The following is a 25,735-nucleotide window of genomic DNA, read 5'->3' as shown; positions in this document are numbered from 1 at the left end:
TACATATAGAGCACTAACATATGGAATTAGGGGAAAGTAGAGGCCAAAGAAAATTACGATGAGGGAGAAATTATACTGTAAAATAAATATTGTTGAAGTTTTGCCAGGACATAGTACTTAATTTGTTTGGGCTTTTTTCCCTATGCACTTGTTTCTTTACTAAACACTGTAAAATATGCAGTATTATCAAGTACAGTAGTCTTAAATGCAAGAAGAAACGCTGTAGATACCAGAGCATGGGGTGCGTTCATATAGAGACATTTGGCTGCTATTTCCATGAAGTTTGCCTACTTTGGGGATAAAAACCATCACATTACACAATGAATCCACTGAATGATTTGATTAGTGAGTTAGCTATCAGGAAAGCTCTTCTTACACAGTTGCTTCCAAAAAAGAAATGGAATATTAGCTGCTCTTCTTTTCAGAAATAGGTGTTTCTTATTCTTTGGATGGTTATGCATGGATAATATCTTTTTATTTTATGTCAGCTTTATTTGTCTCTTTCAGGTTCATTTGAAACTATGTGATAATTGTATATAATTACTGCTTTTAGGAATCTCTTTTAAGAACCGATTAAAAGATAAGTGCATTTAGAGTTTCTTGATTTGCCTAGTAGCGAATGCAGCTGGCAGACTTCTCTTTCAGTACTCTTGCTGCAACAATGAGAAATTTCTGTACAATTCCTAGGTTTGATTTTGTGATCAGCGAATGCCATTGGGTATCTGAGTAAACTGAATTTTTTTTAGAAATTCAGAAAATTTAGAAATTCAGATTATTCAGAAAATAATCTGAAATTATTTTAGCCTTATAATTATTTTTTTGCCTCATCTTCCCTTCTGTCTTTGCTTTCGCAAACAAGGTTTACACATTGATTCTTTGAAGGGAAAATACTGAGAGTAACAAAGACATCTGTGCAAAATACATATTTTGCCTTTAAAGGAAGTAGGATATTTGTTACACTTTTGAGTAAAATTTCCTTGCTGGGTTAAAAGCTTTTGCTTCTCCAGTGAATTTGGGAGAGTACTTTCTTAGCTTAAGAGCTTTGAAAGAGTGCAGTTATAGGTGGTGGGACACAGTTTTAAACTTTTACGTTTCAGAGGCTTCAGAGGTGTAGCTTTTGTATAGATTTGCAAATACATGCAAGTCATCCTTTGTGAAAGAAAGACAAAGGTTCTCAGGCTTCTGGAATTGTGTGTCTAACAGAAGGAACAAATGTGAGAAGCTCAGCTGTTGAGAACTTAGTGTCTGTTGGAGCAGGAGGGTGAACCTTCTTTGTCCCTGTTTCATGTGGAATACTAGCAAACAGGTTTAATGCTTCTTATGACTATTGTAGGAAAGTTCTTTGAGCTTCTTGAAATGAGTAGTCAGTCCTCCGTGTTGTGTTTAAACCTGTTCATAATGTAGTTTGTAGTTATTTTTCACTCTTTGTACTGTAATTTTCTCTAAGGTCCCAAAACAGAGACTCTGCATGTAGGGTAAATACTGAAAAATGGAGTCTACATCTCTACTAAGTGGAATGCTTGTATTGCTTTTCTTTCTGAGCTTCAGTAAGGAAAAAACTTAAAGAAATTGAAACAAAACTCTGAAAAATCCAGAAAGTAACTGGAGATTGAGTTTTATGGGGTTTTTTGAACTCCCTGTTTATAGAAGTATCTTACTTTGAAGTTACTTACGCTTAGTATAGTGACTCAGATGAGGTTGATAGATCATGACCTTGTTCATTCCTAAAATCTTGTTCATGGTATGGAAGTCTAAAAAGCAGCCAGTCTCAGACACTGTCAAACAACTGAATTATCAGTGTTCACCACCTTGATGTATGAAAGAAGCAAGGCAAAGAATTAAGTAGGATTATCCCCTTTCTGATCTTTTAAATGTTAGGTTATAGGGTATGATTTTAGGATATATTAGCTTTTTAAAGTAGTGTGGAAACTGTACAAGAGTAACACTCCTACCTTCAAGTCTTGCATATTAACAAAAATGCTTTAGTTAGCTGACATCACTTGTTAAATGTTGTTCTAAAAACCTCTGAAAAAGGCTGTTCAGATCTCAGAATTTCACTCATTTTCCTGTGTAAGTAATACTGGTTTTGCATTACATAATTTTTTTTTTTTTAATTTCAATGGACTCTTGGTCCAGTTTTTTCTACCATGTTTTCTACTACCCATGGTTGATGTTATTTTTATTATTCTACTCATTCTCTGCCTCATTGAAAGGAAGTTGTGACACAATTGTAAGTCAGTTAAAATAGAGACGGTTCTTTTATTTTGGCATAAAGAAGTTTCTCTTTTCTTGTTAAGGACCTTATAATGAGGTTTTTGCGGAGGTAGGAGTGTTTTTAATGTTTAATATTCAGTAAGGTTCTGTAAAATAAAACTTAAACACTTAATCCACCTCAGTGTTGGATGATACTTTCATTAAGAATCTCTTCTTAAATTGTTAAATTTTACACAGAAATGTAGTATGATGTAGAATCTCTCTAAAAATTAGAACAGGAAAAAGTGAAAAGAGATTTACTTTTGCTGTATGTTTCTCCCTCGAATGCTGGTGAGAGATTGTAGTGATGCCTAGTATAGTAATGTATACATACATTATGTATCCATATTTATTGGCCATGTGTTAAAAATAAGTGTTGAATAATTAGGAAGAATTTGGATACTTTTTGTCTTAATTTCTTTCTTCTGTTCTACTAAGAATGTTTTAGAAAAGATTAAAATTGCTGTGGTATCCCAGTAAAAGAAATAAATTGTCAAAAATGCTATTAAAATATTCCCAGGTGCTAAATAGATTATTTTCATTTTAGCTTGTTTTAGCTTTAGTTTTGGAGGTTGAAATGGGTTTGATATATTCAGTTAAGATTTTTTACAGAAGGTTCTTTGTTGATTAATTTACAAGATGTTTATGGGGCTGTCCTAGTCATACTGAAGTAGTCATCCAAACAAAGCAGGGTTCTGTTAAAAACCAGTTTAACTAAAAGTAGCTGAGCATCATGTGAGTACTGAAACATGCTATGGCACTTCCGGAAATTCTTTGCACCAAATGTACAAATAAAATTTTAAGTTTGCAGGTTTTTTGTATGTAATTGTGTAGATATATATGTATACCATATGGCATATTGTACCGTTAGGCGCTCAGTCTAATCTGATGTTTCTGAATGCTATGAATACAGGTTATGTTAAATTATTATGAAAATGAGACTTTAAAGGACATAAACACAAACTTGAAAGCAAGGACAGTTGGGAAGCCTAATGCTGTCAACCCGTAGCTGTTTAACCTTTTGGCTGGTGGACAGTGGTATGAAGTGCAAGCAAATCAGTATTTGTACTGCCTTTATGTTGGTAAAGTGTTACACAAATCCCAAGAGTCTACCTAGGTGATCTCCTTCTGCTAACAAGCATGATTAGACTTTAATAAAGCATTTCTTACTCTGGCTTAGCTGCAAAATGCAGTAGTCCTCAGCCTAGAATCTCCTGTAACACAGAATTTATTTGTATGCTTCTTATCAAATTAAGTATTTTCTCTTTATTAGACATGCTATATTTGTGATGAACAAGGCAGAGAAAGTAAAGCAGCCACTGGTGCTTGTATGACATGTAATAAACATGGATGTCGACAAGCTTTTCATGTAACATGGTAAGTATATTTTATTATTTAATGTTGTTGATGTTGCTCTGATATTCCAGAAAGAATTAATACACACAGTGTAATGAATAAACTCATTACTTAGTACATCTTTGAGTAAAGAAATACAGTAAAATGGTTTGTTTTTTAATAGTGTTTACTAACAATATGGCAGTGGCAGCATAGATTTTGCTGTGAGCTGCAAAAAGTGTCTGATAATACTCCCTTGGGTAGTATTAAATGGTGTGTGCTCCTGTGAATAATTATAGAGGAGTTTGGTTTTTTTCTTGGTCTTAGATTATTTTTCTTAGAGGATGTTTAATAGGATATGGGAGTGTAAAGACATTGTTAGTGTTGCCTGCTAACTGATTTTGATGTTTACTTCTGGTAAGTCAATGGGAAAATTACTGAGCTGTATGTAGAAATGGACTAGACTCACCTATTCCAGTATGGATTTCCAAACATTTGGGAGTAACTCACTTCATTGATTTTATCTAAATGATACAAATCATCCTGAACTATTTGGACTTCATATGTTACTGCTGGAGAAAAAAGCTATGTCCTCCACCATCTGATTCATTCTACGTTAAGATACTTGGTTCTCCTTGCATTCAGGAGATGCTTATTCCACTTTATGGCTTTCTAAAAGAGGCTGGATAATTAGATTAAACCACATATCAACAGGTAAAAGGAAGCAAAAAGAGTTCCAGTCCAAAATTCGCAGGCATTATTTGTTTTTTCAATTTCAGCTGGAGTTACTTTACAGTAGCGGGCAAATTTATATAGGCTGCATAGCTACATAATCTGTGGATTTACCTGTCTCTTTTATGACTGCCCCAGTATGCTGCTTCTTGACCAGTTTAGTCAGGGAAATGGTATTTGCACATCAACTTAAATCACTTAAATGTATTTTCTTCAGCGTACCCTAGTGATAGTTTGTATGTCTTGTGGAGATATCTTGAAGGGTTTAATTCCATTGTTTTGGTGCTGATAATCTTGGCAACTCTTCATTTATTTTTTTCATTTAATTGCTTGACTACTTTGCAGGTTTTATTCTTTCATATGCATCCATTTTTTCATTGGATGTGATCAATGTCAAGTTTCTTTTTACAGGGAAAATGAATTGTGTTCCTCAAAGTGTGCATACCATGTAAAGGGATTACTTACAGATGTGAAAAAATGTATACATCCAAGTGCTTGTATGAAAAGGTCTCTTTACTTTCAAACACTTGGATACATACAAGAGTCCTTTTCATCTTTTTACTTTATTCCAAAACCCTGCTTTCAGTGAATGCTGTGAAGAGCATGAGACTTAGCTGTTTTAATTTTGAACTTATCTTGCCAGTTTTTAAAATTTTTTTGGTTCAAAAACATGTTCTATACTACTAAATGATATCTAGTGGGAGAGTAATATCACTGGAGATAATTAGAGGCTTCTGTAATATTTTTTAAAAATGGAAGAAAAATGGGAAAACTACCAGAAGTCCAGGGCAAGGTATAACAGATTTGGGTTATCAGAACTATTGTCTAATGAAAAATGAGCTCGAGTGCATATTTTTTGTAAGAGAAGCTTAGAAACAATAAATCTTTGCTTAAAGACATCCTCTTAATTATTTTTTCTAGTTGGTATCAGCTGTAGATGTATATGTATTTAGTACTTCTGGGTTTTCCAGTAACATATTTTAAAAATATATTTTAACATATTTAAATATTTAACATATTTGAAATATCCAGCATATTTAAATTATTTAATTAAATATTTTATAAATTATTATATATAATACTATATAGCATTATATGGTATATTAATATTATATTTGGATAAAAGTTGTATTTTTATTATTTAATAATTAAATATTTAACATATTTTTAAAAATCTGTGAAAATTAACCACGTTATATGGTGATCTTCTTTCATTTAAATACTCCTGTGTATAATTTTTACTGTAGCATAGCATTATTATGGTGTCTTCGTTTGAAAGACAGGTGTCTGCCAAGGAAGGTAGGAGCCTCCCTTGGAATGGAGAATGTGACACCCCCCCCCACCCCCTCGAATTATTATAATTTTTGAATTAAGGGTCTTTCAGGCAAAGATGGGAAAAGGAATAACAGTTTTTTACTAGTATGTATGTGTATTAGAAGGCAAACAAACAACAGCAACAACAAGGAACAAAAAAGAAAATCCAGCCGTCATCTCCCAAGCCAGTCCCTTCTGACCCTTGAAGCCATTTCCCCTCGGTGCAGTTCCGGCCGCGGCCGCCAGGGGCGCTGCTGGCTCCCGGCGGGCGGGGCGGGGCTTCCCCCGCGGCTGCAGGGGGCGCTGTGCCGCAGGCTCGGGGAGCACGCGGCGATGGCGCCTTTGTCCCAGATGGGAAGGGATGACAGAGAGGGTTTGCTTCACAAAACCATGGGGCGATCCATCCTGGTGCCCCAGCAGGACCCTCAGGAGCACAGTCCCCCCGGAGTGGGAGATGAGATATATCGGAAACTCCGCAGCTGCAGCTGGAAGCGCGGGGATGTCTCGGCAGGCAGGGGCTGTGGGGCTACAGTGCAGCCAAAAACGCGGAGTAGTGGCAGAGGAAAGGGGCGGATGGTGGCAGCTCGCCTCCGCAACAGGGCAGAGAGAGAGAGAGAGAGAGAGAGACACTCCCTTGGGGACGGGATGGGCTCGAGGATCCCGGGGTTTCCCCTGAGGCACCTGAGCAGATGGCGAAGGGTCCCTTGGTTGGTGAGGTAGGGTGTTAATAAGGGCCCAGTGCAGTGGCCGCTCTCAGGAGCAGGGCTCCACTCACAGTAGAAGAAAGGCAGCAGGAGACAGAACCCCTCAGTGATGGTGATGAATTCTCCCCACAGCGTCTGCAGCCTCTCTCCCCTCCCGGTGGCAGGAACTCAAGAGAGCGAGCAGCTGCCCCAGGTCCCTTCTTCCCAGCCCCATTCTCGAGTATCTCTGCCTATCCGAGAGAAACCCCCAGATAAGAGAAGTGCAGCCAGGTGCCCTCCATCCCTGAATTTAGCAACTTCTTTTGTCTCTCTTAAGTACCCAGTCGTTGTTGTCTCCTAGCAACATATGGGAGAAAATTCCCTAAGAGAAAGAAACAAAAGGAAGAATCCTAAATCCCAACATATGGGAAAGAAAATTATATGGAAAATGGAATAACATTTCGTTTGTCAATATCTAAGTTTGTTTTGATAGAGAAAATATATCGACATTACAAATGGTGACAAACAAATTTTTTTAAAAAAAATTGTAGTAGAATAAGGTAATAATCAGTCAATGATCTTTTAAAAAGAAATTAGCCTGCCACAGTATTTTAAATTAGTAAATACAGTTTGATTTACTATGTAATTCAAGTTAGATTAAAAAAAAACCCAGTAATTTTCACGGCAAGTCAGAGAAGCATGTATATGCAAATTGTGAAAAAACTCTTCTTTGGAGCTGTAGTATGGTTTTGTTAAAAGCTGTTCTTTCTTTAGATATTTTTTTTTGCTTGAATTTGAACTGAGAGTCATTGTAGATTGCTTTGTTTATTTATTTGTGCAGGTAGCTGCATAGTAAATGTAGATTTGCAAGCTGTAAGCTTGTGTGAGTACCTTAAAGATTCTGAAAAAAGGCAGTAGGCCAAAGTATGAATTATACATGTTTTGCTCTGGGCTACAAAGGTTGGTTTGCTACTCATGCCACTGAAAATTATTTGTATGGAAATCTCTTATTAATTGCAGATATAAGCATCCATATGTTATCAGCTGTGATACTGTACAAACTGGTGTAAAATGGCTTTCCTTGAATGTTGTTTGGTTTATTTTTAGTGCACAGTTTGCAGGACTTCTTTGTGAAGAGGAAGGCAATGGTGCAGATAACGTCCAGTACTGTGGCTACTGTAAATACCATTTTAATAAACTGGTATGTATTTATTAAATTCCATAAATAAATGTTACTGACTTATTTTTTTATTCTGACTTTTTTATTGCCATTAGCACTAGAAATAATATTTTCATGAAAAAGTAGATTGTATTTCATTAAAACAATGTTTTAATCACAGTTAGAGAAGTAGTAGCTGGAAATATTTTTTTAAGTAGTTGCTTTATAGATGAGTAGGTTTTTCCCCTCTGCCAGAAATAGCATGCACATTTAGTGTTTCTTTTTCATTGAGTTCCTGGAATGTTTTCTTTTGCTATTTGTTTTAAGTGCCTTCTAGGAATTCAGTCATAGTTTATTCCAGTTTTTGAATAAACTAGAAAATACTACTTCCAGAGAATAAAGAAGCACTCCATTTCTTTCTGCTATGTTACTCTTCTGCCCAACCTCTTTTGTTCTATGTCTCACTCACTGTGTAGCCAGTGGGTATTCCCTGCTTGTAAGTTCTCTGAAACACAACCTTAAGGAAGTGACTTCAGGTTTGATTTTTAAGAAGCAAACAAAAAATGGAAAACATTGAAAATTCTCAGTTAATGCAGTAGGCTTTGGATCAGACCTCTGGAGTTTTTCCTTTCACTTCTTACCAGTTTGACAGTTCCAGATATCTGTTTCTGTGTACATGTGTGAGTGTGTGGACTTGAGGGGCTTACTGATGTTTAAAAAATGTTACTTATTAGTACTAAGATATACAGACTTAGGTTCAGATGCTGTTGTAGGTATAGTTTGACTTGCAGATTTACTTCTTTGCACTGCTAAAAAAGTTGAATACTTGGTGTGACTTTTAGGTTGCAGTGAGGTAAAAACATTAAGACCAGTTAACCATTTTAGTTTCTAGAAGATAAGCTTAGTGAGGTTAGTTTTGTGCTTTTGTGAATACTGATGAATTTGCTTCATAATGAAGATAAGTCAAGGCTTCCTAGGCCCTTACTAAGCTAAGAATTTTTTTTTGCTATCTTGAACTAAGTATATACAAAAAGAGTGAAAATAGTCTCTTATTTTGTGGTGAGGGCAAACCCTTACACTGTTACACCTTTGATTGATATTGCAGTGCTGCTATGATTGAGAGCAGGTATATTTATTTAAAAAACAGGTTTAATGATAGACATAACTCTATGTTTGATGTATAATTAGTTAGCTTTCCATTACAAAGCTATAAAGTTTGTTTTAGGAGTTTCAGTTTTTCTTTAGGATTATTGACTGTTAATGTCTAGTAAATACAGGTGCTTAGTATTTACTGCAGAAGCTGCTAGGTGTTCCACATCTACTATTCTGCTGAAAACTGGTTGACAAAAGAGTGGCCTGAAGTGTCTTTAAATGCTTCCTCAGTTACGAGAAAACCAGCATTTAGAACACTGGTCCAGCATAAAGTATTTGCAGTCCTGAACTAGGCTCTCAGACATTACAGAAATACAGGCAATTACATCTGCCACTTACAATCACAGAAATGACTGTTGCATTCTGTATCCTGGTTTTTAATCCATTTTAATGAAAATATGCCAGACAGATCGCTTGAATAATAAATAAGTCATGAAGTCACCTTACAATGCATTTCAAGCATGTGTCAGGGCATCACTGTGGTGATACTCTTTTGAGCAGCTTCTTTTTTGTTTTATGCTATGAAAACTTGAAATTGTGTCTAGCATCTTTTAACCTTTAAAAAGTGGCGTATTTCATTTCTCTGTGGAAAGCATAGCTTGCACATTTGTGGGAGGTGTAGAAGTTGATGCAGGGATAGGCTTTTTTCCTGGTGTGCATTCAGTAGTCTTGTGAATTTTAGTGTCAGTAATTAGTCAGCTTTCCAGTAATTGAAGCATTGAAGTTTTTTCCTCAAGCAATAAGGCATCTTGTCAGTGGAAATGCTTTATACTTTTTATTTATTCAAATGGTTCCTTTTCTCTGTCCATAAATATATTTTCTCTTTTTAGAAAAAGAGCAAACGGGGATCTAATAGGTCATATGATCAAACTTTAAGTGATTCTTCCTCTCACTCTCAGGATAAACATCATGAGAAGGAGAAAAAAGTAAGTGGATTTGTCGTTGCTAATTATGTGGCACATCTGCTTAAAAGTAGCACTTTCTGGTAAATTTAATTTTTGCTGAAAAGCATGAAGAAGATCTTGTTCTGAAGCACTGAATAATAAATTACACATGATAAACCATTGGTACTGGCATCCAATGAGGAGACCTCTTCAGGTGCATTTTTATATGCACTTTTCTATTTCTGTTTGTATTCAATTTTGAGATACTGAAACATATCTGTTGGGAAGACTGCTCCAAGCAACTTCCTTTGCCTTAATTTTCTGTTAGAGTTTTTCTTGTGTACCCTTTGTGACGACATGGGGAAGAAAAGAAAACCAGCATGAGACATTTTAGCAACTGTGTGGCTAAACACATGCATCTAATTCTTTACGTTTCAACCTGTTACATCTTTCTCTTACCAAAGAACTGACATCTCTTCTTGCCACATTTTACTAGTACTGGTGGTCAAGCCCACTGTGCTGGCAAAATACCTTGGGAACTCATCTGGGAAATTTTGCTGTGAGGGTACAAAGAACGGAACTGCTGATTTCTGATGTTAGTATATTCTTTTAATGATTTGACTTCACATTATTATTAAAAAATAATTTCAGCTCTATGATGATTACTATTCTTGGTTTTTATTACTGCTGCATTAACAGTTGTCTGTAGGAAATTTGTCATCTAAATTCAACAGAGGGTGATAACAGACACAATAATGCAAATATGCTTTGGCACTTTTTTTAGGCCTCTACATGCAAAACTGCTCACTAGTACACATCCTTTACAAATAGCTTAATAGGATTTTGTGTGGATGTGGATAAACTTAGTTTTATGTTATTAAAAATAATTACATAAAAATTGGCATAAAAGAATCTTTTGACCAAATGTGTATTATACAAAGGAGCTATATCTGTAGAAACAGGAAATTGAATAGCAAATGTCAGTCTTTAGACTCTTTGCTTAATATTTGACTTGGATTTTTGAGATCCCTTCCATTTTGGATGGATATTGACTGCCAGTTGTTCTTGAATAATATTCTAAAAAGTCTGATCTTTAGACTTGTTTAATGGTATAGGTGAATCATTCTGTCTTTATCCACTAGTGCAGAAAAGAGTGTGCACTGTGATGTTGCTGTACCTCTAATCTAAATTTAGGGCTGAAAGTAATAAAAGTATGGAATTTTGGCAGACATTTTTAGTAACATGTTGGTAGAAGAATCCAGTTTTGAATTACGGACTACAGAATTAGCTTACTAATATTTGCCGTATTTTTTCCTTAGTTTTCCATTACTGTTGTATTTCAGATCATGTTTTATCAAAGTACATGCATGGATTTTTACAATCATTGGCAAAATTTGTAAGTTGATGGGTTTGTGGTTTTTTGTTTTATTTTGGGTTTTATTTTTTGTTTTTCTTAAATGAATTTGACTGAAGATGCTTCCCAGGTCATACCTGTAAATTCTACAGGGTACACTTGGAGGGACTTTAACACTTCAGTGGTGTCAGCTATTTTGTCAGCTTATGCTGTGTATTTGATACACTGAATTAATTATCTTGGAGGACTAGGGCAGTTTTTTAGGGTGACTTCCCATATTTCCTTTTTTGTAAATCCCTTAAGAATTTAGATTTTTGTCATATTGCAATAAATACTTACAGCTTTCTTCACAGATACAGTAGTGTTTGTGTGTGTGTGGCAACCACATCCCTCTCACAGCCCCTGTAGTTTCTGCTTTATCTTTCATCTTTGTTCCTTGGAAATTTGGATAATCTGATCTGCAGGCATCATTAAAGCTTTCTGTTTTGCCAAGCAGTAGCTGTATGAGCTGTGGTTTGGAACCACTTTTCTTGGTAAAACCTCAAAAGTTATCAATTTGTGCATGTGAAATACTACACTGCAGTAAGAAGAGGTTGGTCGGAAAATGTTAACATAGGTAACTGTTGTTTTTACAAACAGACTCAGCTGAAAGCCTGTGTTCCCTTCCATAGTGTGTGTTTAACATCTTCTGGGCACTCTGCCAACAAAATTGGTAACAAATATGTAAGGGTATAATAATAAATAAATAATAATAAAAAAAAACCTGAACAAATTGAACCAAACCTTTGGTATGATTTACTTTTCATGATGATGTTGAAGCTACAGAATAAATAGCTTCATTATATTCTGATTACTGCTGCCTAAGCATTGTTGTTTCTGTGGCAGAGATGCTATTCAGAAATTATTAGTGATGATGCTGTGTCCCTTATAAAGAGTATTGGTAGTATGTTGCTTGACATTCCATTACAATATTCCTTTTCTTCAGGGCCCAGGTGTTTACTCAGGCTTTCTTGGGAAAGCTTAGGCCACCATGAGGCAGTGGAAGAGTGCTTTGCTTTAATGTTACTGGCTATGTTATATTTGGAAGGACTGAAGAAGGAACTAAACATATCTGGAATTGACCTTTGTATAATAGAAGTATTTTTTTTTTTGGCACTAACTTGAAAATTAGACAAGGTTACTAGCTTTATCTGTTTATGACTTCTGAAAAATGTGAATACATTATGTAATAAGTAACTACTATATCGCAGCTGAATTACACAGGTACCTTTTCTACTAGAAGTGCTTTGGTCTGAGCTGAGCAGGAAGGAAAATATAAAACTCTGCTGTAGTGGCTCATATAATGTAAGTTAAACAAAAATGGGCTCATGACTGAAGACTGTGGATGTCTGTAAGAAGTAGCGTTTGAATACTCAAAAAGAATATTTGGTGACAAGAGGCTTCTTTTCACTATCACACAAGTTGGAGAACATCAGAGGAGAACCTAAAATGCAGGAGCCAGGATAAGTATCCTAAACACTGAGGTACTAGTGCATTTTGGGCATCTTTTTGCTGCTTGTCTTGTTCTTAAAGAAACATTACAGCTTTGATTTTGGGGGTAGAAACTTGAACACCTAAGAACAGGTTGTGGCAGTGCGTCACACTCCGCATGTTCCACTGTAGCTGGGAATTTGTTTCTTTGTCTCATGGGAAGGGAAGATTTAAACCATGTCTCTGTGCATTGAAAGTTTCCATAGGCTGTTTGTTGGTTTGGAGCTGCCCAGACTTTGCCAATTTGTTGTGAAGGAGCCTGTGCTCATGTGTCAGGGCAATGAATTTCATTTGGGAGAGAGGTGCTTGATGCTTTTTAATGAATTTATGTGCTGTGTAAACGGTTACAAGGCAAGTTGTAAACACTCAGATCAAGTGTTCCCGGGGCATTTCCTTACTGTCTGAACAAATGACTGAAAAGGTAAAATGGATCTGCGATGCATCACGTAAGATTGTGTGGTAAAAATAGGATCAGATTGCAGGTTTTTGGGTTATCGTTCAGTTGCATAAGCAGTGATTTTTTTTTTCTTTGAATAAACAACAACAAAAAATCAGTTTTAGTCCCAAGGAGTCCTTTTATAGTGCTGTATAGAGTGTTTTAAAGATGATTTTAATTGTGTCATTCCTCTATGAATTGCCTCATTTCATAAACTAAGCGATGCTACTGAACACTGGGGGTTTTTTGCAAGTTTTTAGGGAAAAAAAAATCTCCAAATTAATCTCAGTAATGCAGTATTCCATTACATTTTTATTTAATTTGTAAGTTTTGTTAATCAGTTTAATATATTTGACTGTTTAATCCTTTCAGCTGCTCTCGATGTCTGAAGCAAAATTGTAAGAATGCTAAAGATAACTAGAAGAAAAGTGGTTTACAGCCACTTTGAAATTACTTCAATTTTTATAATTGAAGTATTACTAGATTAATATTATTTGAATAAGAACTGTATGGTATAGATGCTACTGGTGATGCTTATCCATGTTAACTTACTCCAAATTCTATTCGATCAGAGGGAAGGAAGCATGGCTCCAAAACACCTCTAAAAGGCTGGCCAATAAATATAAACCAATATAAATGAATCTCAGTGTATAGATACACTAGTAGCTATTTAAGATGAAGAACCCAGTTGCTGTTTCCTAAAATGGAATTTTTGATGGGTTCCATGAATTCAAAAGGGGGATGTCTTCATCCTTCAGTCTTTACTGTTGTTGCCAATGAATAGCGTTTCTCTTTCTGGGCACCTGTTCTGTACTGACTGTTGTAGGAGTGTAGATTTTTCTTTTTTAATACATCTCTTCATGTCAGATTCTGTTGGAAGTCTAACTGTTTGGGAATACTGACAGCATGTGACTGTGTAAACTAAGTTTCTTTAGAAAGCTACTGTGTCTGAGTATATTTAGTAATAGATATTTTTATCTGCAGGATTAAGAGGAAAGGTGACGATCTTGTTTTACTTCTTGCTTGCTAAAATTCTCTGTTAACTTCTGCTGTTCTCTGTGTATACAACTGTCATCCTGATAATCAACTGCATGAAATTTACTGGAGCTGGCACCAGCAAAATGATCTCTTGTGGTGGCCAAGAAAAAATACGTAAGAATATAAGCTCATTTTAATTTATGTTTTCTTTCATTTTAGTGAGAGAAAACATAGGAACTTTTTGTCTCAATTCTCAAGATTATCATGGAATTATTGATTTGACTACCTCATATTTTTTTAACTTACAGTAACACATCATATACCTTACTGAAAAAAGCGTAATGCTTTTAGCATACATTAGCACAGCAAACACCTCAATAGTACTAAGCTTGTCAGCTGGGATTAATTAAAAAATTACTATAAAATCAAAATGAAAAACATATCACCTCAGATATACCTAAAATTTACTCTGCAAGATGTAGAATTTTGTAAGGCTTCCTAGGTTGCAACTGTCTTTTTCTATCTCAAAGTACACATTTTAGTCTTTGACTGAAAGAAAATAAAACCCCTAGACAGCAGCTCACCCCCACACACCTACTTGCTCATTCCCCTCCCTTATGGGATGGGGGAGAGAATCAGAAGAGTAAAAGTGAAAAAAACTTGTGGGTTGACATAAAGACAGTTTAATAGGTAAAGCAGAAATTGTGCATGGAAGCAAAGCAAAACAAGGAATTCATTCACCCCTTCCCATGGGCAGGCAAGTGTTCAGGGATCCCCAGGAATGAAGAGCTCCATCACATGTTACGTGTTACGTTACACATCACATCAACTATTACTTGGGAAGACAAACACTATTGCTCTGAACATACCCCTTTTCTTCTTCTTCCCTGGCTTTTATATACTGAGTACGATGCCATATGGCATGGGATATCATTGGTCATTTAGGGTCAGCTGTCCTGGCGGTGTCCCTTCCCAGGTTCTGATGCACCTCCAGCCAACATGCTGTGGTGGAGTGAGAAGTAGAAAAGGCCTTGGCCCTATATAAGGACTGCTCAGCAGAAATTAAAACTTCCCTATGTTATCTACGCTGCTTTCAGCACAAATCTAAACCACAGCCCTACACCAACTAGGTAAACTTAACTCTATCCCGTTCACAACCAGTATAATTTCAATTCTTACAGCTATTACTGTGAGAGATGCAGAAGTAAAAGCGGCTTTGAAATATCTCTTTCTTGGCTTTGGATCCCTGCTTAATACAAGATTACTAGTACTCGGACTTTGTAACAGTTTCTGGAAGGTAATCTGGATACTGTTTAATGAAGTTGTGTATTTCACACCTACCGTGTTTTGGGTTCTGGTAGACCAGAGCAGCCTGGATGCAGTTAAAGATGATGTATGATGTTAAGCTGTTTGAGGCAGGAAGATTGAATGGATTCCTTCTGTATGCCATTCTGCTCACCTATTTCATGATACATATTTGACAGGTATCTTTAAGTTACCTTGCAGACAGCAATCATTTCACAGTATGTAACATAATACATAATTTAAACTTGTAATTTTTATAGGAATGAATAGAGGTGAGCACTGACAATACATAGTTGCACTAATAATAGTTAATCTTGAATTTTTGAAGTTACAAGGTGCTACTACTATGAAGTGACACTGCATGCCTGTTACTAACAATTAATATTAAACTATGCAAATAACAGAAACTACACTGAAGTAGTAGGTAGGAGTAGCTCATTCTGGATAAGAGTTGGTAGTCTTGCACGTCTTAGAAGATTTGGGTGGCATTTTTATCATTGTTTCTTGAGTTTATTACCATTGACAGTTAAAAATATGACCATTATTCCTGTACTTAAGTGAGGCTTTTGGGTATTTAAGTAATTGAATGAAGGACTTAGGAAACAAGGTTTTTAAGAACAAGTGTTATACTTAGAGCTTATGTGTATGAATAATGCTGGCAGTAGTGTCCTACCTCCCCCTATAAACTATCTCTTGCCTGTATCCTTTTATTACTGTGACTGCAGCAACACTGTTGCTGCACTGAATTTTTCTGCTGTGGATTGTACTGTTTAAAATGCTAGCTAGATGAATGCCTGAGCAAGGACTGTTCTTATAAAAATAAGAGAAACTAGGATTTGAGTTTGAAACTTGGCACTGTGGTCATCTTTCATTCTGCAATTATTATTATGGTTATATTACTAATAGCTACTATTATAAGCAGATCTGGCCTCTTATTTGGGATGAGCAAGAACTGTGCACAGCTTTCCACTGAGGATGTTAGTTTTGATGTGACAGCTCAGGATTTACAGTCTTTGGTGACACAAAATGCACAAAATCTATAAATGACAAAAGAACCAGTATGAGTACTCTGTGCTAATAGAACATTCTGATACATTGGAATTATTTGAGGAAGTCAAACAGCAGCTGAAAAACTAGGGATTTAGGCATTCAGATGATTTTGCTTACAATAATCAATAGGGAAAGTAGATTTTAAAATGCTGTTGGAAGTGTAAAAACTTGGAACAGCCAAAGATAGTGGAGGATAAGGATTTTTGTAATAGAGAGGGCATAAAAATGCTGTAATTCAAGATCAGCCCCAAGCAGTTTGATCTTGAAGGACTATGCATTTGTGGTTGCTGATAGTGTGCATGTGTTTTGATTATTCCAAAACAGAAGTTAGTCTCCTGTTCCCTGAGCCCATGAGCTCTTGCTTCTCTGTTCTGCATCTGTCTTTTCTGCCTGTTACTGTCCATCTCACATGTTCCTTCACAGAACTAATGTAGCTCTCTAAAACAACAGAAAACTCTCCACTTAGTTTTTTGTTGCTGCCGTTCAGCAGTTTGAGCAGGCAGAGGGAAGGTCTGACAAGCTAAGCAAGAGAGTGGGGTCAGGAAACCTTTTTCTTCCTTTGCAACAGTGAGCTGTTAAATGCTGAACTTTGGAATGTATTTTAATCGAATAAACTCCTGTAGAAACCCATTTCAAGAGGGCTGTGCATTCCTGAGACAAAAATGAATTGCAAATGGGTGTAAATACCTTCAACAAGTTAAATGATACTTCCATGTGGAAATGTTATGAATTATTAATGCCATTTAAAAGAAAAGCTGAAGTTATTAATTTCTTCTGTACTAGAAGACTAGAATAAATTCTAGTTCACTAGGATGAACTATTGTTCACTTGTATTATTAATTTTTTCCAAACATCGAGGACCAAAGTTTGAAAAAATACATTTTATAACATCTCTTATGCTGGTAACAGATCAGAGCTAAAATGTAGTTACACATGTACCCTTAATTTGATATTTTGATGAGATGCTGGTCTTTTTCACTGGTGTGACAAATGTTTCTCTGAAAATAAGTTAAAGAAAATGAGCAAGTGCTAATATTTAGAGTGATGAAACAAGTAAATGAGCTAAAAAAATGAAGATTTGGAGCCAAAGGGTGTTTGTGAAGTCATATTATGTAATAATTTTGTAGATTGAATCTTTTTGGGAGAAAGAGAAGCAATCAGAATGTGTTTCCTTCCCCTTCTTCATTCCCCTGCTCCCTACTCTACAAGAAATCAATGTACAGAAGGTGCTGTAGAATTCCAGAAATCTTGCACCATGTTTGTCTTGTTATCTAGCAGCATGTAGCTGTTGGAGTTAAGATGTGATTACATAATTTTTTAGGTAAGAAACAAAAGCCAAAAATGAAATCCCTGGTGAGAAATAAAGCATTCTGATTAATCATGATGTATGAAGTTGAGGCATTTTATATTGGTATTTAGCTGCACCATAAATCCAGGCTCTTCAAGTTGTTTGGGATGAATATTGTTACAGGTGCCTACCCAATGGCTGCATGGCAGTCATGTCTTATTTTTGTTACAGTTAGAAAGATTTCAGGAGCTGTCTGCATCTGGTCTGCTCAACTGTCTTACTTGTGAAACAAGATTAAAGTTACCTTTGTCAGTTTTGTTGCTGGCTGTTTATTTTTTTTTAATATAGTCTACCTTGGAATTGTGTGTTCTGCTAAACCTTGGCTTTACAGAATGTACAGATTGCATTTATCAGCTCTGCACAGGAGTTTGGAACATCTGAACTCGTTCCTAAGTATATAAATGGGATATGTGCATTCTGCCTGCCGTTAATGCTCTCTTAGCTTTCACTCACTGCCAGTATTACTTTCAGTCCTTGTTAAGAGTTATTTTTGTCCTTTATTTTCCTTACAGTAAAGCTTGTAAAAGATGAGACATTTGATATCATTACCTTCCCTAGAAAGGGGCGTTCCCATGTGGTTTAATGGATGAATGTTTATCTTGGTGAGCTGTTGCTATGTTTCTTGGAGTTTTTTCAGAGCTGTAACTGAATAGAGATCTTATAAAAGTGAAGCATGCAGAGCTGTCCATGAGGAGCTAACAGTTTGTTGTTTTTCTGGCAGTAGGGAAGATGGCTAGTTTGTGTGGCCTTTGAGACAGACTTGATTGAAAGCTGTCATATTTGTTAAATACTGTGGGAATTAATTTCCCTTTATTACTCCTTTTCGGAATTCCAAAGTGGATATTCAGATCTCTTCTTAACCTTTTTTGCATCTTTGTGGTAGAGAAGGGTGCAACTGCAAGAAGTCACTTTGTGCGAGCTACGCATCTTCAGCAGTCTCAGCAGCTTGTTATTGAAATTTTTACTCTTATCCATGTAAAAGCTGAGCATTTCTTTCAGAGATTTTCCTGCAGTGTTCTCCAGTTCTTTGATGTTGTGTGCATTTGACGTCAATTCACATTTAGAAATAATGCTTCTCAACTTTCTTGGGAAGAAAAAAGATAATTAAAAAGAAAAAGAAAAATGGTGAGAGGAGATCTTACCGAAAAGGAGGAAATGTAGAGTTACAGACAGCAGATATCTTGTGAATGAGATACTTGTATGCAGAAGGCTTTTGGATGGGTTACCCCTGTAGTGGCTTTGAGTGGAAAGCTGTAACTGTGGTAAGCTGTCCTGGCAAACTTTATCTTGATGGTTTGGATCTGGGAGAGGAATTTGTTGTGGTTGCTGATGCTTCACTGTACAGAAATTAAACATACTCTTTCCAGACACTGAATTCTTTATGCCCTCTTCCTTCCTGCTGTTCATGTGTCCCTCGTCCTTCCTGCCACCTCCTTATGTGTAGGGACTACCTTTGATTTCAGTATGTTACAAAATGTAATTTGAAGTCCTCCGAAGTGTTCCTTTGATCAGAATTTTGTTTTTTGACTTTTAGATGAAATTACCACTGGAAGTCAAAGAACACTAGAAAGTCGACAGAAAATATTGTAAAATATGTTCATTTAAAAGTTTTCTTATTGTTTACTGATATTGTTGTGAAGTTTCATCTTAAAGTGTATTAAAGTCATTGCCCCTTGGCTCCAAAATTATAAATAAAATAAATTCTTTAGGATTATTTCAATTTCTTAGTAGAATGCTGAAATCCAAAGAAGCTCAGACAGTGATTACCCATTCCGTAACTTCCTTCTTGAAACTTGTCTGGGGTTTAATGAAATTGTTGGTCAAGTTTTTCTAAACACATCCACTGATGATGTAGTAAGTTTGGTAGCTTAGCACTGGTGAAAGTCTTTTGTATCAACAGAATCGATGAATACCATGGCAGTCTTGGTGTAGATGCTTCTGTTTTTCCTTGATTCTTGCTTGCTTTTTGTTAGCATGTATAGCACCTTGGGGACTGTTATATTTGTTACTGGAAAGACTGTGCAGTGCATTTGAATCCTTTCTCTCCATAGTAGTTTTTTTCTTTCTAAGGTGTTTTCCAGGTCTAAAAAGAAACAAACAATGTCCTCTTGAGAAAAACACAAAACAAACATAATCTCCCTGATCTAAAGCTCCTTCAACAAATCTATATTAGGTTTTAAAAATTTAAAACCTACCTTATGGTGTGTGTCATTGTAATTATGACACCTGCTCACTTTATTATGGTGGAAAAAACTCCGTATTTCTATCCGTGTAGCAGAGTGGAAAAAGCCCCCCAAGTTTACTTCAGTGTGTAAAAACCCCAAACCTAGACACTCCCACTAACTTTTTAAAGTTTATTTGAGTTTTAAGAAGGGTACAAGAATTAAAAGAACTCTATATATTATATCTAGCAAGCATAGTTTTACTTAATATGTTGGTGATGATAGCATTTTTACTTGATTTATGAACTTTCTTAGTTAAACTGTATTTCATTCTTGGCAAAATTAGTTTTGTTAAATGGATTTGGACTGGTTAGAGACAAGGTGATCTCTAAGTCAGTCACCTGGTATTTACAGTTCGTAAAGGTACAATAAAAGTGTTTTACTTTCAGCTTTGCAACTAGGTTGTCAGTTAACTGATTCTACTTTGCTAGAGAATTTGAGAACCCATTCTCTTACTCTCTCAGGCTGATTGCATGAAATAAGTTTGTTATTTCTTGAGTTGTGACAGAAATAGGAAGGTGATATCTGGTCATTCCTGAATAGAGTATGCATGTATTGCATCTTGTCCTGGTGCTTGGTGAGAGTGGTTGTGTAGGTGCTGTTGAACAAATGATGTTCTTTTGAAAGTCTGGATAGTTAAGATAGAGATCAGCGTGGGTAGATTTCAAGATTGAAAACAGTTACTGTATTTTCATATGGCTGTTCAGACTTACACATCTTTTCAAGCAGCTCAGCTGGATTTTTAAACCCCTTGTGCCAATCTGTATGTATGCACGTTTTTTACTAGCTCTCTGTAGAAGCAGTCTGAACAAATAGCCATACATTGTGCTGTTCTGTAGAGTTTTGTGTTAGTTCACAAAAATTCCACAAATACATAATTAAAGAAATAAAATACTTCAGTGCCAGTAGCTTGTAAGTAACTTTCTCTCACATCTGCAGTTTCTTTGCATCTTCTGACACTGACTTGTCTAAGTAAACCATATTACATTGCTAAAGAAAAATTACTTGTTTATGATTAGGCTGGAAAAAAATATTTTACTTCTGTGTTCTAAGTTTAATTGTTAGTTTTGTCAGATTGGCTATTTTTGTAAAGTATTTGTCTAAACTATTCAGACAAATACAATTTAGGTCTGATTCTGTTATCCTCCAAAAATTGATTTCTGCCAATATGAAAGACTTCTGTTATACTATAAAGGCTCTAGGATAAGAAGTTATTTTCTCTTTGTTGGCACAGTTTTGTTCACACTGCCAATGCTTCATTCATGTTTAAAAAATAAAAATTAAAACTAAAAAACAACAACAACAGCCAAAAAAACCAACCTGGAAACCAAACCCCAACTGATTACATTCTCATCTTTTAGGAAGGACATTTGATTTGTATAGCTTTTGATACTTTATTCAATTTACCATGGAAAATACTTATTTAGTCTGTAAAATGTCCCTTTTTTGGAAATGAAATCTAAATCAGATTTCACATTTTTATGCATGGAGATGTCAGTAGGGGAGCCAAAGCATTAATTTACATTAGTATCCCAACCAAAAGTACTGTGCAGGTACAGAAAAGTAGAAATCTGTGGTGAAAAATGAATAAAGATCTTTGAAACAGAAGCCATGTCTCTGTTTTTAGTCCAGTTCCTTTTGTTAAGTGATTATTGTAAAAATGGGTTATACTAACAACAGTTCATTCATCAGTGCTAATTATAATTGAAAAATTTCAGTTCGTGCACTTTGAAAACAAATGTAAGTATTTGATTTGCTTTTATAAAAAAATAAATTTCAAAACATTGAAAACATTAATGTGTTTTCCAAATAGCACAGGACATTATTGCCAGCTCTCTTCGGTTTAAGTAACACTTAATGCAGTGTAGAATGGTTTATGTTAAAGTTGAAGCTAAACTTAGTTTTTATTGTCTTTTACAACTTCCAGAAATATAAAGAGAAAGATAAACACAAGCAAAAATATAAGAAGCAGTCGGAGTCCTCACCATCTTTGGTTCCATCTCTTACTGTAACTACAGAAAAAGTAAGTCAATGTGTTTTTTCTCCTCTTCCACTTTGGTTACTTATGTCAAAATTTCATAATGTAATCATTCCACTGTATAAACAGGATCTTTATAATGGCATAAATTCTGTAATTATCAAGCACTCTGGGCATTTTTTCCTGTAATATAAAATCCTAAAATACTTGGAGATTTACCATATGAAGAAAGGCTTAGTTTTGTACTTAAATTACGAGTCAGGTGCCAGTGATACTCCAGTAAATTTTACTTGATTGAGGTATATTTAATAATTTGAGAAGTTTTAGAAAGTATTTCCTTCAAAATTCTTGTGTATGCTGAGCTGACACTGAACCTGTAAGCATTTAAAACTGGTAATTATGAAATTGCAGCTCACGCGTCATATTGCCTTATTAGCAGATTGTTCTATTAGGTTCTCTGAAGTTTTCTTCCTGTTGATGTGTCAGAAAATACCTAATTCCAGTAGCAACATACAGGGTTAAATACAGACAGTTCTCATTGTACTCAGCAAGAATCACTTCTGCTATGCACCAGTAAAATGACACTAATGTTGGCATTACAGAGTGGGCAGTACTATTGAGAAATGGGATTTCTGATTTCAAAGCTGGATAAAATGTGTCCCGTTCAAGTGGGGATGTTTGACATCAGAGTCAGGGAATCATGGTTTGAATTGAATTGTGCTTAGTACACAGATCATCGTGTTTTAGCAAAGGTGTTGAGGCTTGTGTTAACTGTGTGTGGTTTGGTTGGTGAGGTGTTACATTCAACAAATGTGTGTTTGCATATGGTACACCAAGACCTCATCAGGATGGGGTGAAACAATTGAAACACCAGCTTTCTCTGGTCTCTGGAAGTATTCTCTCAACTAGTAGTATCAATTTCAAGAATAATCTCCAAGAAAGTTAGATTTTTAGTATGCTTTGCATATTTCTTCATTCTCAGTAGTAAGATTATTAACTGGAGAATTCATACCTGCTAACATCCCATTATTTGTAGCTTACTCTTCTGTTAAGAGTCCTTTTTCTTGTTCTACTGTATTCACTTTGATGCTGTTGTGTCAAGTGAGACTTAGTGGTTTTATGAAACTCTAAATAACTCTCTATTGAAAAAAAAAATAGAAGAAAGGGTAGAGTCAATTTACCACTTAGCTGGTTTGATTTAAGAGCAATTAGAGATTGCAGTCAGTGAGTGTGACAGTTTCTACTGAAATTAGGTTGTAGAACACTTTGAGTAGTATTAACTGGTCCACATGATTGGATATTTCATTTTATTAATTTGCCCTAAACATACTCCTTTTGAGTCTGAGACAACTTCTAAAATTCCTGTAAGAGAATAAAATAGCCTGTAAGAGAATAAAATAGCCTGTAAGAGAGGCTGTGTGGAAACTTCTTTAAACTTTACTACCTTTCTTTTGGTTTTATACTATGTATGAACATACCTTTCTTGAATTATATCCCTCTTGTACTTTGATTATCTAGTCATCATAACTTTTTACAAAAAGTGATATTACTGTATATTTCTTTAAAAATTAAAAAAAAAAAAAAAAAAAAAAGAGATACTGATTTCTGGGCTCTTCAGGAAGGACGTTGAGATACTTGAGCGCGTCCCGAGGAGGCAGCGTGGCTGGCGAGGGGCTTGGAACACAAACCCTGTGAGGAACAGTTGAGGGAGATGGGGTTGTTTAGCCTGGAGAAAAGGAGACTCAGGTGACCTTTTCACTCTCTGCAACTTCCTGAAAGGTGTTGGCAGTCAGGTGTGGGCTGGTCTCTTTCACCAGAGAGCAATTGACAGAACCAGAGGACACAGCCTTAAGCTGTGCCAAGGGACATTTAGGTTGGACGCTAGGAAATTGTTCTTCATGGAAAGAGTGATAAAATACTGGAATTGTCTGCCTGGGGAGGTGGTGGAGTCACCATCCTTGGATGTGTTTAAAAAAAGACTGGATGTGGCACTCAGTGCCGTGGTTTAGTTGAGGTATTAGGGCATGGGTTGAACTCGATCTTGAAGGTCTCTTCCAATGTAGTGATTCTGTGATGATCTTTGGCATCCTGCCTCTTAGAATATGCCTTTAATGCCAAAGACACAGTTGGATTCTGTTTTTCTGCTAAGCTTATTTCTAATTGCTTTGTCCTCCCTATCCTTTTCCTGAATTTAAAGGTTTACTCTTATGGATAGTCACAAGGATGAGCTAGAGCAAACACTAAAGTGAACAAAAAATACAGAATTCTAGAACTTAAATTATAACTTAATTAAACTAAAACAGAATATTAATTGTGGAATTTGAATATCATCATGCCCTTTTCGGTTTTTGTTTCTTTTTTTTTTTTTAATTTAATCTCTAGCATGTGCGTTTTCTTTACCTAACCTGTTTGCTTCATTTATTGCCTTTTTTACAGTGCTTAAAATCATCAGGAAAATTGGTGTTCAGTTTTTTATGGGTGTTTTTATTGGAAAATTTGCATTCAGAGGTTCCTAAGTGCGATTATGTTTTTTAAAAAAGTATCTATTGGATATGTGGAAGTGATTTTTTTTTTGTTGTTGTTGTGGCTACTTCCTTCAGTTAATTTTTTTCCTGAGTCCTTTAAACACCATTTACATGCATTTCCTTTTCTAGGTTATAAACTCATAATTGTTCCTCAAAGCTTTGACATTTTAGTAATGAAACAAGTCTTATTTTTTTCTAAGATGAATATTTGGTTCAGAATATTGTATTAATGTATTACTTTTATGTGTCCTTTTATGTAGTTGCTAGAATTGATTTGAACCTGATCTCTGTTTCGCAGCATTCTTTCTTTGTATTGAATGCATGACTTGATCGTGGTATATAATCACTTTTGCTACCATAATATTCCTGTGGGGGGAACTGAAATTTGAAATGAAATTTGGTTTTCCTTTTTATGATGTTAAATGTTTGTAAATCTAGTGGTAATGACCATTTATGCAGGTGATGTCTTAAAGCTTGTCTTTATCTAGATGAGTGGTTTCTTTAGATAGAATCATGAAAGGCTGCATGATAAACAGAATTTACCTTCCAGTAGCGTAGTTGAATTGCCTGTTCGTTCTGCAGAATTTAATTCCAAGAAATTTTACTGAGGTTCCAGCCCCTGCTATTTTGAGAGACGCTTTTGTGCATCCCTGTAATGTCATAGCAAATGTTGTTCAGTCTGAATCAGTTAAGTTTGAAAAGGTTTGAAATAAGAAATGCCTGACTACTCTTTGGTTGATGTAGTAGCACTACTTTTTTAACTTTTGGGACATAGATATAGAATGTTTTAAGAAGAACGACAGTAACTTAGGAATCTGAGTTATTTGCTGCCTCTTCTTCTGCCCGCCTACTTAGTTGGGAAGAGCCACCAGCCCCGTATTTGCTCCTGGTGAAAAATTTCTCTCTCATGTTTTGAGCTTTGGCTCCTTCCAGCAGTGCAGGGACACGGTGAGCGAGGGTTATGATCAGTTTGTCACTGGTTGCTCCTGCAGCTGCTTAAGGAGAAGGGTCCTCTCCCAGCTCCAGCATCCCTCCTATGGGAGACAGTCTTTCATTCTCCATCATGAGTCCATCTCATGAGCTACACTTCTCCACAGACTGCTGCAACGTGGATCACTTCTCCACAGGGTGCAGTCCTTCAGTCACAGCGTGCCTCCATTGTGGATCCCCCACAGGGTCACAAATCCTGTCAGGAAACCAGCTCCAGCATGGGCTCCTCTCTACACAGGTCTCCAGGTCCTGCCAGGAGCCTGCTCCATGGGGTCACAGCCTCTTCTCAGGCATTCACTTGCTCTGGGGTGGGTTTCTTCCATGGGCTGCAGGTCGATCTCTGCGTCCCCATGGATCTCCATGGGCTAAGGGGTGCAGCTGCCTCACTATGGTCTTCAGTCTACCATGGGCTGCAGGGAAATCTCAGCTCTGGTGCCTGGATCATCTCCTCCCTCTCTTTCTTCACTGACCTGGGTGTCTGCAGAGTTGATTCTTTCACGTGTTCTC

The 25,735-nt window shown here is 36.1% G+C and overlaps 1 protein-coding gene across 6 annotated transcripts in view; it reads left to right on the top strand.

Annotated features, from left to right (window-relative positions):
• MLLT10 (MLLT10 histone lysine methyltransferase DOT1L cofactor) overlaps positions 1-25,735 on the top strand; it is a 126,049-nt gene that overhangs the window by 37,122 nt on the left and 63,192 nt on the right. For 5 of the 6 annotated variants that reach the window (XM_058830339.1, XM_058830337.1, XM_058830334.1 and 2 more), the window contains 4 exons: positions 3,527-3,630; positions 7,425-7,518; positions 9,459-9,554; positions 21,663-21,758. In XM_058830339.1, coding sequence (XP_058686322.1) covers positions 3,527-3,630; positions 7,425-7,518; positions 9,459-9,554; positions 21,663-21,758 — 390 coding nt within the window. The remainder of the gene's footprint in view (positions 1-3,526; positions 3,631-7,424; positions 7,519-9,458; positions 9,555-21,662; positions 21,759-25,735) is intronic. The other variant, XM_058830336.1, reaches the window with a different exon arrangement.

Source organism: Poecile atricapillus, chromosome 2 (assembly GCF_030490865.1).
Source record: "Poecile atricapillus isolate bPoeAtr1 chromosome 2, bPoeAtr1.hap1, whole genome shotgun sequence".
Lineage (NCBI taxonomy): Eukaryota > Metazoa > Chordata > Aves > Passeriformes > Paridae > Poecile > Poecile atricapillus.
Note: the sequence above shows the minus strand (reverse complement) of the source record. Positions and strands in the feature narration are given on the sequence as shown.